General features: G+C 31.5%; 2 protein-coding genes across 2 annotated transcripts; both read left to right on the top strand.

The window, feature by feature from the left end:
* The first annotated feature begins 6,222 nt into the window (after positions 1-6,222).
* Positions 6,223-9,940, top strand: LOC124909776. The gene is made up of 7 exons (XM_047450419.1): positions 6,223-6,345; positions 6,465-7,088; positions 7,165-8,409; positions 8,506-8,833; positions 8,938-9,193; positions 9,265-9,481; positions 9,554-9,940. Exons 1-7 carry the CDS (start codon positions 6,223-6,225, stop codon positions 9,938-9,940), a joined length of 3,180 nt encoding a protein of 1,059 aa, XP_047306375.1.
* Positions 9,941-9,981: 41 nt separating this feature from the next.
* LOC124909775 (TPR and ankyrin repeat-containing protein 1-like) lies at positions 9,982-15,884 on the top strand. The gene is made up of 5 exons (XM_047450418.1): positions 9,982-10,518; positions 11,288-12,476; positions 12,556-12,906; positions 13,001-13,238; positions 13,321-15,884. Exons 1-5 carry the CDS (start codon positions 10,136-10,138, stop codon positions 15,882-15,884), a joined length of 4,725 nt encoding a protein of 1,574 aa, XP_047306374.1. The 5' UTR covers positions 9,982-10,135.
* The last annotated feature ends 3 nt before the right edge of the window (positions 15,885-15,887 follow it).

The following is a 15,887-nucleotide window of genomic DNA, read 5'->3' as shown; positions in this document are numbered from 1 at the left end:
TCAAATTATTAAAATTTGAATTAATTAACTAATTTTATATAATTAATTTTAAAAGCTATCATGTAATGATAAAATATTTAAAAAATAATGTTTTATTTTAAAAAGATGCACGACACACAAACTATGGTTGAAATCATTGTACCTCGAGCCACATCGGGTCCCCTCGTAATGTCACGTGTCCTTAACACGTGCTAAGCTACGAAAGAGATTTTTCAGGGGTTACAATATATAATAATGCTTAATTTGAATTTACCGAGTCAAAAGTTGTGCTTAATTTGGATATATATATGTGAGAGTAAATGGATACTTGGGTCGGGACCTGCCTATAAACTTGAAACGGTTAAAAACAAAATTAAAAATGTCATAGGTATGTTTCGAACTTGTAACGTAACAAAAATAAGTAAACCTTTAAACCAACTAAGCTAATAAGACTTTATACTTTAAATTCTACACAAAATTTGATGAACGAGCGATATTCATAACAATATAAATAATTTGAATTTGTCGGGTCGGAGATGTGGTTAATTTGGATATATATATGTGAGAATAAATAGATACTTTGGTCGAATCTTGTGTTGATCCGCCCATAAATCTGAAACGGTTAAAAATAAAAAAAATGTTATATATATATGTTTAGAACTTGCAACATAACAAAAACATGTAAAATACTTTAACCAACTAAGCTAATAAGACTTCATATTTTAAATTCTAAACAAAATTGATAAACGTGCGACATTCATTAAAATAATATATATATATATATATATATATAATAATGCTTAATTTGAATTTGTCGGGTCGAGAGATGTAGTTAATTTGGATATATATATGTAAGAATAAATGGATACTTGGGTTGGGACCCGCCCATAAACTTTAAACGGTTAAAAATAAAATTAAAAATGTTATATGTATGTTTTGAATTTGCAACCTAACAAAACAAGTAAAATCTTTTAACCAACTAAACTAATAAGACTTTACCTTTTAAATTCTACACAAAATTTGTTGAACACGCGAGAGTCATAACAACAATATATATATAATAATAATAATGCTTAATTTGATTTTGCTGGGTCAAAAGTTATGGTTAATTTATATATATATATATATGAGTAAATGGATACTTGAGTCTATATCATTATTAACGAAATATTTTTATTTAATATTAGGATAAAAGATATAATTATTTTTATTATATTTGTTTTTGTTTTTGTATGAGTATTAAAATTTTATATAATATATATAGTGATTCAAAATATAACTTACAAAATATATTTACATACACAAAATTATAAAATTATTTCAATAAACATAAGTGATTTAATGGTTAAAGTGTTAACATTTCATAATTAAGACTATGGTTTAAATCCCTCTAAAGTAATGATTATATGTGAGTGCGAAAATATCTGTAGATAAAGTAAAAACGAGAATGTTGGTGAGTAACGCAAACATTAGTGAAAAAATCTAAGGCTTCATACACGGAGAGAATGTCGGCTTGAGCAACGCAAAAATTGATGATAAAACCTAAGGATTCATCCATGAAAAGAATGTTGGCTTGAGTAAAGCAAACATTGTTGAGAAAACCTAATGGTTCATTCACTGTGGGTGATTTAGGGCCTAAGATCATGCCGAAATGTGTAATCGAATCTTAGGAATATTTGTTTGAGTAATGCAAATATTTGTGAGAAAACCTAAGGGTTTGTCCACGGAAGTGATTTAGGACCTAAGATCATTCCTAATGGTGTAATCTAATATTTAAAAATGCACCCTTGAAAATCGCAAATTCTTTACGGGCGGTGAATCAAAGCCAAAAATGTTTAAGACTATTAAGCATTTTTAATAAATAATAGGTAAATTCATGTGCAATGCACACGAAAAAGATAAAACAAAATAAATTTAAAAAATAACAATAATTTTAAAATATGTATTTAATGTGTCTTATACTTAATAAATAACGAATAATTAGAATAATATATATATAAGAGAAAATAAAAATTACTTTTTTAATAAATTTATATCATTGAAAAAAATTAAGATAAAAAGTTTAATTATTTTTATAATATATATATATATCATTATTAATGAAATATTTTTATTTAATATTAGGATAAGAGATATAATTATTTTTATTATTTTTTTGTGTATGAGTATAAAAAAATTATAGTTATTTAAAGTATAACTTACAAAATATATAAATACATACACAAAATTATAAAATTATTTCAACAATCATAAATGATATAGTGGTTGAAGTGCTAGCATTTCATACATAAGACTGGTGTTCGAATCCCTCTAAAAGTAATTATTATACGAACATTGGTAGATGAAGTGGAAGCGAGACTGTCGATTTGAGTTATGCAAACATTGGTGATAAAAACATAAGGGTTCGTCCACATAGGGAATATCGACTTGAATAAAGTAGACATTGTTGAGAAAACCTAAATGTTCGTCCACGATAGTGATTTAGGGCTTAAGATCATACCGAAATGTGTAATCGAATGTTGGGAATGTTGACTTGAGTAAAACAAATATTGGTGAGAAACTTAAGGGTTCGTCCACGGAGGGTGATCAGAGCCTAAGATCATGTCGAAAGGTGTAATAGAATGTTTAAAAATGCACACTTAAAGACCGCAAAGTTTTTCCACGGAGGGTGAGTCAAAGCCAAAGATCATGCCAAAGTGCGTAATCGAATGATTAAGCATGGTGGGAATTGAAAATAATTAAGGTTAAAATACATCATTGAAATATAATTTAGATAATATATATGGGTGAAAAAAAATTATAATACATTTTTTTTCCGTTTTAGTATTAAAATTATTATATATATATATATATATATATATATATATATATATTAAAAGTATAATAAATATTTTTTATTTTAATTTATATTGTTCTTATATATATATATATTTTAAAAAATATATAAATTAGAAAATATATTTAAAAATATATTTTAAGTTTTAAAGGCGATCGTGAAATTAATTATGATTTATTTATTATTTTAAATAACAAAATAAGACTTAAAATAATATTTTATAATTGATTAAAATTAGAAAAGAAAAATATCAATATATATTTAATAAGTTATTAATTAAAATGACTGAAATTTAAGAAATAAAAAAATGTTTGATAAAAATAAAAATAAAACTGTAAAACAAAATTATAAAAATATTTAAATTAAAAATATAATTTTTGAAAAATGTATTTGAGACATGTTTATTATTATAAGAAAACAAATAATGACACTTTAAATTATTTTTTTTATTACCATATATTTTTATTTAATTATTTATATATAAATATATTAATTTTAAATAGTTTTTAATAATTTATTATTATAAAAAAACAAATTAAGATATTACATTGATAATTTTTTTATTAGCACATATTTTTTATTTAATTATTTTTTAATATTTATCCAATGATATATTATAATAATTTATTATTTTAAAAAATAAATTAAGACACTTATACACAATTTTATTACCACACATTTTTTAATTATTTATATATTATATATATTAATTTTAAATATTTTATTTTTATTTTTCCATTTATCTATTATACTAATTAATTTTTATATTTTTAATAAATATATATTCTTACTAAATTTGGTAATTAAATAATTAAATAGATATAAAAAAATATAAAAAAAAAAGCGTAAATGAATTGGTTAAGATCTCATATATGTGAAAAATATGACTTAAATTCCCTAGTCAAACTTGTGAACATGATATAATATAAAATATTTATATATAATTTAAGACGGAATATGAGTTATATGGGGTATTAAGAATATAAATTATATGTTATTTGTGTTTAGTTGAAAATTTAAGAGAGGTATAAATTGTATATATATTTTATAATTTTGTGTTTGTTTGGTGGAATAAGAAAAGGAATAAAAAATAATAAAAGACTATTTTATCTTTGTATTTAAATAAACTATTTTAATTATTATTTTAATATTTATTTTAATTTAATTTTTATTATTAATTATATTTAAATTATTAAAAATTATATTTGATTATCATATAAATATTTTAAAATAATTTATATATGATTTTCTCTTCTTCTCATTCAGACCACAATGACCATAAAAAACGGTATCATAATAAAATTATTTGATACTTATCACATAGAAATACATAGTCTACCTGAGTCGGTCATTGATTGAATATGTCATTATAAATACTACTCTATTGCACAATATCCTTAAAATGTACAACAAAGTAAGGAAAATAATATATAAGTTATTATACTTTTGTTTTGCAGATGGATTAGTATACAATGAGAAATTTATGGAGATGATGCAGATCAAACACATTGATCTTCTTCACTCGTCTTGGTTGATATAATTAGGAGCATTCCTTATTAACTACAACAAACAGTTAACGGAACATGCTTAAACTAACGAGTCTAAGTGTCATGTTTAGGCTAGAATATTTGTTAAGTCAATACAAATTGTGGAATTAGAGATTCTTTAACTCTTGAGGAAGAAGTGGGATTAAAAGTATTTTAGTTGATCGAATAATATGTAATGAATTTACATATTCATAAAGGAGTATGTAATCAGTTGTGTGAGTGAAAAAGAGCAAGAAAAAGTGCTTATAACAACCGCAAGAAACAATCATAAGAAATTAGATGCAACTTAAAAAAGATACTCGAGTCAATGTGAAATTAGATGCAACGTGAAAAAGATACTCGAGTCAATGCGTGTTAGATAAAGCTCTAAATCGCATTGAAAAATACAACAGATGTGGCATCAAATTCACAACTCGTTCTCTAAACAAAAGATTATACAAGAATGGAGTCTCATCTTGATTAAAGAAGTTGAACATTTTCAGAGATATTCCCGTGCTTTGACAATGGTCAAATAAATGTTACATACCTACAATGTGCAAAATGAATTAAGAAGAATGATACCCTTTTAAATAGGTTCTAAAAACAGGGAAGAAAATAGGCAAATATAACGAAAAAAAGAATGTACCAAGATAATATCCTGTGTCCAAAGTATCTATATTCATTTTCTTCAAGAACTTCATTGCCATGGACCACATATTGGAAACAATATGCATAATATGAAAGACAAAACTGATAACTAAATATGGCTAACCTATCAATGAAATGATTGCGATAAAAATAAAAGTACCAACAACACCAAATATTACAATGGTCACAAAATTCAAAAAGAATTGTTTTTTCTTCACCTGAAATTTCAATTGAATTTATTCATAGAAGGGGAGAATTCATTACATAAGAATTTTAAAAAAACAAAATAAAGAAACTCCTTATACAATATCTTGAGTTGAAAATAATGGAGGGAAGAAGGTAAATGACGAAAAATTTTCACTAAAAACCAATATATATGATTTATTTTCCTCCACTAGTCAAAAGAATGACAATCTCAGTTCATAAACCTAATATAATTAAAGAAAATATCAGCCTTTATCCCTCACTCAATAAGACAAACATTAATCAAGTGTTTAATCATATTTATTTTTATTAATTATATTTTATTAATCATATTTATTTTTATTCCACACATTTATCAATTATATTATTATTATTATTATATTTTATTTTAATCAAGTGTCTCCTTATATTTAAGAAAACAAGATAAATTATACTTAAAATTTAAAAGCCTAATTTAAAATATATTAAAATAAAAATATTTAAAAATTATATAAATAAAATAAAAAATAATATTTTAAAATATATATTATTTTAATATTTTAATTAATTAATTAATTAATTTAGATTTAATGAAAATAATAAAATTATATTTAAATTTTTTTTACTTATTTGAATAACCCTGAAAATGCCTTATATTATTTCAAAAATATTATTTCCCAACCAAATAAAGTTAATTATTATAAAATACATTAATTTCAAATAATCCATGAATAGGCGTGGAATAACTAAAGTGATTGAGTGAAGTTGTTGTCAGAATATGAGAAGACGATGACAAAGGCAGATCATAATAGCATGGCTGTCATCATGCAGTGGGAATATAAACGAGAGAGTAGTGTACTATTACATTTTCTGATGGTACCTCACCAAAGCTGTTACCTTTTAGTCATTTCATTTGAGCTAATCCCTTGTTTCAGCTTTAATTTCCTTTTTGATTTTCAAATTATTGTTTCATCTTAAATATTTTCCTTGTTGATCATTTCATGTTCATCTCTCTCTCCCCCATGCTCTTGCACTCCTGTTACTCAGAAGATGGAGTTGATTATGGTAAAGAAAAGTAGAACATGGGTAAACCATATAGATGCAGGTTTCACTAAGTTTCTATTCTCCTTGTCTCTTGACAACATTTTTAATGAGGATCTTTACACTGACCAGGTGCCTTTCTTATTCATCCTCCTCACTCTTTCTTGTTATAATATAATGTTGTAAGTTTGATTGTTCTTAGTTTTATGTATTTTTATTAAGAAGGAAATTTTATATCTTTTTTTTTTAAGGTGGTGGATATACCAGCATCATTTGAATCAGTAAATCAATACTATGGCTCATTTGTCCACCCTTTACAAGAGGATATCCGGGCAAAGCTATGTTCATGCCTAGATGACATCTCCAAGGCCCCATTTGAGGAAGTCTCATCTTGTAATGTGTCCTCTAACCTAGGTAAGAACTTCAGACTCTCTGAAGATGTCTTAAATGATGAGTCCCAGTCAGTTGAGGTCTTCATACATGATATAAAAGTTGGCGAGTGGAGTAAAAATGACCATGGGAAAGAGACTTACAAACCAATGTCAGGTGATCTGGTTTTGTTTTCCAATTATAAGCCTGAGTCTGTATCAGACTTAAATCGGAAAGGAAGAACATGGATTCTTGCGTTGGTGAGATTTGTCTATGATGATGAGGAAAAAAATTCATCAACTCATTTCAATGTTATGGCATCCAAAGATAAGGAGAACAATTCCTCAACACATTTCAATGTTATGGCATCCAAAGAGATTGGTGTTGAAGATCTGTACATGGTATTCTTGATAAATGTGTTGACTGAGAAAAGGGTTTGGCACTCACTTCATAGTTGCAGCAATGCTGAAATCATTAAGAAAGTTATAGAAACTGATGATAGTGAGGTAAGCCCATGCTGTATATATTGTGTTGTTGGACATATGGATTTTGTTTTGATTTTATTGTTGTTTGTTTAAGCAGGCTTTGGAAGATTGCAGATATTGTGACCCTATGAATAGCCTGCAGTTGTCTGCAATGTGGAATGATAGTCTTTTATCCCAGCTGAACAAATCTCAAAGAGATGCTGTTATGTCATCGCTTATCCGAACCAACTGTTCCCATAAACCTTCCATAGATCTTATATGGGGTCCTCCAGGGACTGGGAAGACTAAAACTATTAGTTTGCTACTTTTTAAACTCTTGAGTATGCAATGCAGCACTCTTGTATGCACCCCAACAAATGTAGCCATAAAAGAAATTGCTTCTAGAACACTAAAGTTGGTGAAACAAGATTCTTTTGATGATGCCTTTTTGCTACCTCTTGGAGATTTGCTCCTGTTGGGGAATAACAATCGCCTAAAAGCCCGTGATGATCTTGAACTGAAAGAGATCTATCTTGACTTTCGTGTTGAGCAGCTTACTATGTTGTTGTCTCCACTTAGTGGGTGGAGGCACTCTTTGATCTCAATGAGTGATTTTTTCACAGATTGTGTCTCTCAGTATGAAATTTACTTTGACAATGAGTTGATCAAAGAAAAGGCAAAAGAAAAAGAAAAAGAAAATGAGAATGGAAAGGAAAAAGGGAAGGAAAAAGAAAAGAAAAAGGCTAAAGAAAAGGCAAAAGAAAAAGAAGTATCGGAAGAAAATATATTATCATTCCTTGAGTTTTCCAGGAACAGATTCAATCTTGTTTCTTCCAGTTTGAGAAGTTGCATACCTTTATTGTTTGTTCATCTACCACGGCATTTTATTAATGAACCTAAGAAGCTCGAAATGATAATACTTTTCGATCTCCTTGATCAATTGGGAAAACAGTTGTTTAATGAAAATGTTTCATCAGAAGAATTGAAGAAAATCTTCTTGCGGTCTGATGAAATATGTCGGGACTCTGATGAAGCATTATCATCTCCTTTACATACAGTGAGAAAGACTCTATCTTCCCTAAAAGACCTTCAAGCTTTTCTTCATAATCTAAACCTTCCAAATGTAAAGGTTAAGGATTCAGTGAAGCAATTCTGCATTAAATCGGCTTCCTTAGTTTTCTGTACGGCTTCAACCTCATATAATTTGCGTTTTCCGCATGTGAGAGATTTCAAAGTGTTGGTTATTGACGAGGCGTCACAACTGAAGGAATGTGAGTCAACTATACCACTTCAACTTCCTCAAGTCATGCATGCAATACTTGTTGGTGATGAGCGACAATTACCAGCTATGGTTACCAGCAAAGTAAGTTTACATTATCATGTATGGAATATAAATAACTGTTCTTTTTAGTTTGTTATTCTTAGATAAAATGTTTACTTGCATGCATGGAATTCATAGGTTTCTGAAAGAGCTGGCTTTGGGAGAAGTTTGTTTGAACGACTTAGTTTGATGGGACATTCTAAGCACCTTCTCAATATGCAATATAGAATGCATCCATCAATAAGTTTGTTTCCAAACTCAAAGTTCTATTCCAACATGATACTGGACGCATCTAATGTCGTCAAACAAGATTATGAGAGAAGGTATCTTACTGCACCCATGTTTGGGCCATACTCTTTCATCAATATTCGAAATGGGTTAGAAGAAAGAGAAGATGATGGGAGAAGCTTAAGAAATATGGTTGAGGTGGCAGTTGTCATTAAGATAATAAGGAATCTTTATAAAGGTTTGTAAAGTAAACTTGTAAAGAAGTTTGATCAACTCCTTTTGTAACTATTAATTGGATACCAATATAATTTAGTTTGTATTATTTTGCTTTGTGATTCCCAGCTTGGTGTGATTCCAAAACGAGGCTTAGCATTGGTATTATATCGCCCTATGCAGCTCAGGTTGCAGCGATACGAGATAAACTTCCATCTGATTATAAGGACCTTGATGGGTTCAAAGTTAAGGTCATGTCTATTGATGGATTTCAGGGTGGAGAAGAAGATATCATAGTGATATCTACTGTTAGATCTAATGCCGGCGGATATGTTGGTTTTATGTCGAGTCATCAACGAAATAATGTTGCATTAACAAGAGCTAGGTACTTAATTTTGTTGATTATTACCTACTATTTTATTTCCATAGGGTGGTAATATTTATAAATTTATGCAGGCACTGCCTTTGGATTCTGGGAAGTGAAAAAACCTTGGAAAACAGTGAGACAATATGGGCATCCTTGGTCCGTGATGCAAAGCAACGTCAATGTTTCTTCAATGCTGATGATCAAAAAGATATAGAGAAAACAATACTTGACGTCAAGAAACAACTTGATCAGTGGAATGATTTGCTCAATGATGATAGCATATATTTCAAGGATGCACAATGGAAGGTACGTGAGCACGTTTGTTTTCTCCACTAATTGTTTGTTATCTACTAATTCATCCTACCATTCCCTCTTCAGGTTCTTTTTAGCGAAAATTTTAAAAAATCACTTTTTAAGCTGAGTTCAACACGCAAAAAGAAGTCAGTAATGACTCTCTTGCTTAGTCTTTCAAGTGGTTGGCGTCCCAAGAGTAAAAACGTGGACTTGGTTTGTCAAAATTCATCACATATCTTGAAGCAGTTCAGGGTTGAAGGGCTCTTTCTTGTTTGCAGCATTGATATAAAGAAGGAAGAAATGTATATTCAAGTTTTAAAAATCTGGGATGTGTTGCCTTGTGATGAAGTCCCAAAATTGGTGAAACGTCTTGAGGGGTTGTTTGCCATGTATACTGATGAATACATCAGTCACTGCAAAGAAAAGTTTCTTCAAGGGTACGTGTTACTACATTTTCATTGTTTGGGATGAAGGGAAGATTTTCCCATCTGATATTATATTTTATTTGTTGCTAGGAATTTGGAGTTCCCCAAGACATGGCCAACGACATTTAACATTGTCCAATTTAAGACTCTTGGTCATCAAGAATGTGGAAATTTGAACCAAGATAATCTTATTAGTAGTAATTATGTAGAGAATTCAAAGGTTAGCGAGAGCTTGCTTTTGATGAAATTCTACTCTTTGTCTTCTGGTGTGACGAGACATTTGCTGTCCAATCAAGAAGGAAAAGAACTGGAGTTACCATTCGAAGTAACAGACCAGGAACGAGATTTAATTCTTTTCCCACAAAGTACTTTTATACTTGGAAGGTCTGGTACGGGGAAAACAACAGTTCTAACAATGAAGCTTTATGAAAAGGAGCAAAGGCACCGAATTGCTTCAATGGGTTTCAGTGCATTAGACATTAATGCAACTTCTAATGTTAAAGAAAGAAAGAAAGTTGGAGAAACTAGTCGGCCTGAAAAAGAAACTATCCTCCGCCAACTTTTTGTGACAGTGAGTCCAAAGTTATGTTATGCCATAAAGCAACATGTTTCTGGACTAAAAAGGTGTGTAATCACTTGATCAATTGTGCATGGCATGTAATTATTTATGTTACCTGTTGACTTCACTCCTTTTGGCTTTGCCTTGTGGTCGGAACAGAGTCATGGTTAGAAATAATCTTTTATAAGTATATAAGTTTAAGAAAATTGTTTTCAAGCGATATAAACATATTTGAATCAAAATAATAATTTTATCTTCAATCGTTTTTAGAAGGTATTTGCACATTATAATATTGATGCATGTATCATATGATGTCATGTTCTGTGTTTTTCCCTTCTTTTATCTATTGTGAAATAATCTTCTTTACATCCACATAAATACATGTAAAAGGAAAAATCAACATTGATAAGAGTAAGTCACGATGATAACTTCTTGTGCATGCCAAGAGTTAATTTCCACGCTAACAAATTGCTAATATGATAAGTTGGAAGGAGTGTAGGAACTTTTGTTGAAGAAGCATTTTGCTCTTCCACAGGGCAAGTATGTGTCCCATATCTCAATGATTAGGAACCAAATATCCTTGCTTACGATTCTCCGGTTAGAAGAAGCATGAGAAAAAAAATTCTGATTTCTCCTTGTTGATCTTGTGCCACCAGAAGGCCTTGAAAGTAAGGGTCTTTTTAGGGCATGAGATGATCCTAATTGACTCGCAAATTGGAGATGAGAGATCCTATTTGGTGCCACACTTGCTTTTATTATTTTGTGCGATAACCATTTTGTGTAATTACTTTTTCAATTGAATTTTTTTTTGACTGTTGGTTTTATTCTGAACAGATTTTCTTGTGGAGGAAGCTTCTCAGTTGATGAAAAATCAGAAGATCTTGATGAGAGCGCATGGTTTACTGATATATCTAATTCATTTATTGACATCCCCAATCAAACGTACCCTCTTGTTATTACATTTAACAAGTTCCTAATGATGCTCGATGGAACATCTGGTAATTCATTCTTTGAAAGGTTTGTTGGTCTTAGCGAGTTTTACGGAAAAAGATTGAATTCTAGGTCAATTGCTTTGCAAACATTCATTAGAACTAAGGAGGTCAACTACGATAGATTCTATTCATTCTATTGGCCTCATTTCAACTCCAATCTGACAAAGAAGTTTGATCCATCGAGAATATTTACTGAGATCATTTCTTGCATAAAAGGTGGCTTGCAAGCTGGGAAGACTTATAGTGGAAAACTTGATTTGGAGGAATACAAAGCATTATCCAATGGCAGGACATCTACTTTGACGAAACAAAGGAGGCATGAAATCTATGAGATTTTTCTAGATTATGAGAAAATGAAGTCGGAGAATGGTGACTTTGATTTAGCAGATTTGGTAATTGATCTTCACCATAGGCTATCAAAAGAGAGATTTCAGGGTGATGAAATTGATTTTGTATACATCGATGAAGTGCAAGATCTGAGCATGCAACAGATCGCACTTTTCAAGTATGTTTGCAAAAATGTAGAAGAGGGTTTTGTTTTTTCAGGGGATACTGCACAGACAATTGCAAGAGGAATAGATTTCAGGTTTGAAGATATAAGATGTCTTTTCTATAACGAGTTTATGTCGGAATCAGGAGGAGATGTTACTGGTAGAAATGATGTTAAAGGGAAAATGTCTGATATCTTCAACCTTAACCAGAACTTTCGTACACATGATGGTGTTCTAAGATTGGCTCAAAGTGTAATTGACCTTATTTACAATTTTTTCCCTCAATCTATTGACTTTTTGAATCCAGAGAGAAGTCTTATTTATGGTGAATCACCTGTTCTACTTGAATCGGGAAATGACGAGAATGCAATTGTAACTATATTTGGGAGCAGCGGAAGTATGAGTAGTAACATTATTGGGTTTGGAGCCGAGCAAGTGATTTTAGTTCGAGATGATGATGCTAGAGAGGAAATATCTTGCTATGTTGGAAAGCATGCACTAGTTCTTACTATTATGGAGTGTAAAGGGTTAGAGTTTCAGGTAACAAAACCAACATGTGTCTTATTTATTTGGTTTTTCCAAAATTATTTCCTTTGATGATCACATGTTTTCTCTATAGGATGTGTTATTATATAATTTCTTTGGTTCATCGCCACTGAAGAATCAATGGAGAGTTGTTTATGAGTTCATGAAGCTTCGAGAATTACTTGATGATAAATGCAAGTCCTTTCCAAGCTTCGATACCACGAGACATGGTATTCTATGCTCTGAGCTGAAACAACTTTATGTTGCCATTACCCGTACGAGACAAAGGTTGTGGATTTGCGAGAACAAAGAGGAGCTCTCAAAACCCATGTTTGACTACTGGAAGAAGTTGTGCCTTGTTCAAGTCAGGCAATTAGATGATTCTCTTGCAAAGGCAATGCAAGTGGCAAGTTGCCCTGAGGAATGGAAACAAAGGGGCATAAAGGTCTTATCACTGTTCTTTACTTGCGCCACTATTATCTTCTAATATATGATTTTCCTAGTTTTAACAATGCTTTTTTTTTCTTTCTGTCCTTTAGCTATTTTATGAGAGTAATTACGAGATGGCTACAATGTGCTTCGAGAGGGCTGGAGACTTAACCTGGGAGAGAAGAGCTAAAGCTACTGGACTCAAGGCTGCTGCTGACCGGCTTCGCGGTTCAAATGATGAATTAGCTTTTACGATACTTCGTGAAGCTGCTAAAATTTTTGAATCTATTGGAAGGGCTGAGATTGCTGCAGAATGCTTATTTGAACTAGGAGAGTACGAGAAAGCTGGTACCCTATCATTATTTCTATTGTTTTTTCTTCTCTGTGTTCAATTTTTTTAGAGTGTTTTCATTATTTGGGATGGTTTCAGGGAGAATTTATTTGGACAAGTGTGGGAAGCCTGACTTAACAAAGGCTGGAGAATGTTTCTTTCTGGCAGGTCGGTCTGACCTTGCAGCTGAAGTCTACGCTCGGGGAGGCTTCCTAGCCGAGTGCTTAGATGTATGCAATAGAGGAAAACTCTATGATATGGGCTTGAAGTACATAGAGTACTGGAAACAACACAATCACTCTGATGGCAGTTTTATTAAAAATAGCAGTGGAATTGATGAAATCGAACAAAAGTTCCTCCAGAATTGCGCAATGAATTACTACAAACTTGAAGATCGAGTATCCATGATGAAGTTTGTTCGAGCTTTTCAGTCAACTAATACAAAACGCCAGTTTTTGAAATCTTTAGATTGCCTGGATGAGCTTTTATTGGTAGAACAAGAATCGGGTAATTTTTTGGAGGCTGCCGTGATTGCAAAGATGAGGGGTGATCTTCTTTTGGAGTCTGATCTATTGGGGAAGGCAGGCTGTTCTAATGAAGCTGCCAGGCTTCTCATTTGGTCGGTCTTTCTTACTTCTCTCTGGGCACATGGAAGCACAGGTTGGCCTCTCAAGAGTTTTGCTACGAAAGATGACCTTTTGGAAAAAGCTATTTCATTTGCAAGAACAGACCCAAACTTCTATAAGATGATCTATACTGATGCGATGATTTTATCAAGTGAGAAAGCAAAATTGTCTGATTTGATTCTTTACTTGCATGCCTCTGTGAGGAATGGAAGCCTGCGAGGTGAAATTTTGTCTATACGGAGAATTTTGGATCTTCATTTGTGCGTAAATGGATCCAAATATGAATTGGAAGATGAACTGGTAGATGATCCGTTTAGTCATTCACAGAAGATTCTTTCACGCAACAGTGTTTCTGTCGCATCGTTGTTGTTCTACTGGAATCTTTGGGCCAAAATGATATACAAAATCATCAGCTTTCTAGAATCTTCTAAGAAACTGGATCTTGAGGAGAACAATGCCTATGTTCTGTTCTGCTTTGAATATTTTGGTGTAAGGAAGCAACATAACAATCTGAATTCTAGCACCTACCATTTGTTGAATCCTGAAGCTGATTGGGTAAAAAAGATTGACAAAAGATTTATTAGAAAGAAAGGAAACCTACTTTATACTGACCTTAGCAATTTTTCCACTGTTTCTTTGAGCCACTGGCGTTCCGAATTGCTTTTTGTCGGTCTAAAGGTTTTGGGAACTCTTGAAGTCATTTCTGGCAGGATTTCCCCATCTCTCTTTTGCAGGACCATGCCCCTTTTACACATATACATGATTGCAAAATTTCTGAATTCAAAGGATCTTGGGAAACATCATGATTTGCAGAGACTGCAATATTTTCTTAGAAAATCTCATCAGCATTTTCAGAATGTGTTTCCATTAGACTGGAACCAAACTTTGAATGATAACATTGTTTTCTTGAGAAGAACAGACGATTTCCGAAGTTTATTGCATGAATCTTTGCTTGAAGGTGTTTTGTCTAAGGGTGGTCTTACACATGGGCAAATTGGTAGAATAATGGCACTGTATCTTTCCTCTGGCAGACCAACTGACGAAATGGTCATGAAGATTGCAGAAAGGCTCAATCGTCATTCATCTTGGAAAATTTTCTTTGAGGATTCTAATCAGGACATAGTGACCCGAATTTCACAGAACCAGTCAATTATAGTGAAAATATCTTCCGCATACAAGCTCATGACAGCTTTGAAAGAGACATACGGAGCTAACTGGAAGGTGCACGATTACATATCTCCAATATGTTTCTTGTATATCTTGGAACGCCTTCTCCTGCTCACTTCCCGCTCCCAAAAATTTCTTTACACCACAAAATCTGTTTTTGTGGAATGGCTTATTTATGAGAAACCAGGTGAGAATCTTACAATCAACCCAAAAGAAGATGCACTACACGAGATTTTCAGTTATATTGAATACTTAATCAGGCAACTCCTTTATGACCATGAAACAGAACAATGGATACGGAATTCCAGTGTTAATATTGTTAACTTCTATCCGATAATGGTGTTGAGATGTGTGATAATGTCTTGCTTGCTTTACTTAAATACGGGTAATGACATGTTAAACCAAATTCTTAGACAGAAACACATCACTTCAAGACTGCCGACAAACTTTTATACTGCTCTAAGGACGAGAAATACTAGGCTGAATGCAGATGTAATATCCGATGCACTAGCAATGATTGGTAATCCACTTGTGATTGTCAGTTGGCAAGATAGATGTCCAGTAACTGTATCTCCTAGTGTCATTTTTCTGGAACTTAGAGATGGAATGAATAGGGAAAGTATATTAAGTTTGTTGTTTCCACGGAAAACAACTCTACCTGAATCTGTAGAACATGAAGAAGACCAAGTGAAGAATGTCGATTCTTTGTCTTTGAGTGAGCCAATTGAAATCGCCGCCTTGTTCCAGGAAATATCTTATGCTTTGAGATCAGTAAAGGATACAACTGATAAGAGTTTTGATAGGTTCATATCTCATCTTCCACATATAAAGGTAAATTCAACTTCTCAACGTTATCTAATGTTCAATTGATAT

The sequence above is a fragment of the Impatiens glandulifera genome, chromosome 7, assembly GCF_907164915.1.
Source record: "Impatiens glandulifera chromosome 7, dImpGla2.1, whole genome shotgun sequence".
Classification (NCBI taxonomy): Eukaryota; Viridiplantae; Streptophyta; class Magnoliopsida; order Ericales; family Balsaminaceae; genus Impatiens; species Impatiens glandulifera.
This window is presented reverse-complemented; position numbering and strand designations above follow the sequence as displayed.

Excerpts from the sequence above, each read along its gene's own strand:
- LOC124909776 (XM_047450419.1), top strand. The coding sequence starts at position 6,223 with ATGGAGTTGATTATGGTAAAGAAAAGTAGAACATGGGTAAACCATATA. Across the intron at positions 8,410-8,505 it reads CAGCTATGGTTACCAGCAAA|GTTTCTGAAAGAGCTGGCTT; the intron begins GTAAGTTTACAT and ends TGGAATTCATAG. Across the intron at positions 8,834-8,937 it reads AATAAGGAATCTTTATAAAG|CTTGGTGTGATTCCAAAACG; the intron begins GTTTGTAAAGTA and ends TGTGATTCCCAG.
- LOC124909775 (XM_047450418.1), top strand. The coding sequence starts at position 10,136 with ATGAAATTCTACTCTTTGTCTTCTGGTGTGACGAGACATTTGCTGTCC. Across the intron at positions 10,519-11,287 it reads CATGTTTCTGGACTAAAAAG|ATTTTCTTGTGGAGGAAGCT; the intron begins GTGTGTAATCAC and ends TATTCTGAACAG. Across the intron at positions 13,239-13,320 it reads AGGAGAGTACGAGAAAGCTG|GGAGAATTTATTTGGACAAG; the intron begins GTACCCTATCAT and ends GGATGGTTTCAG.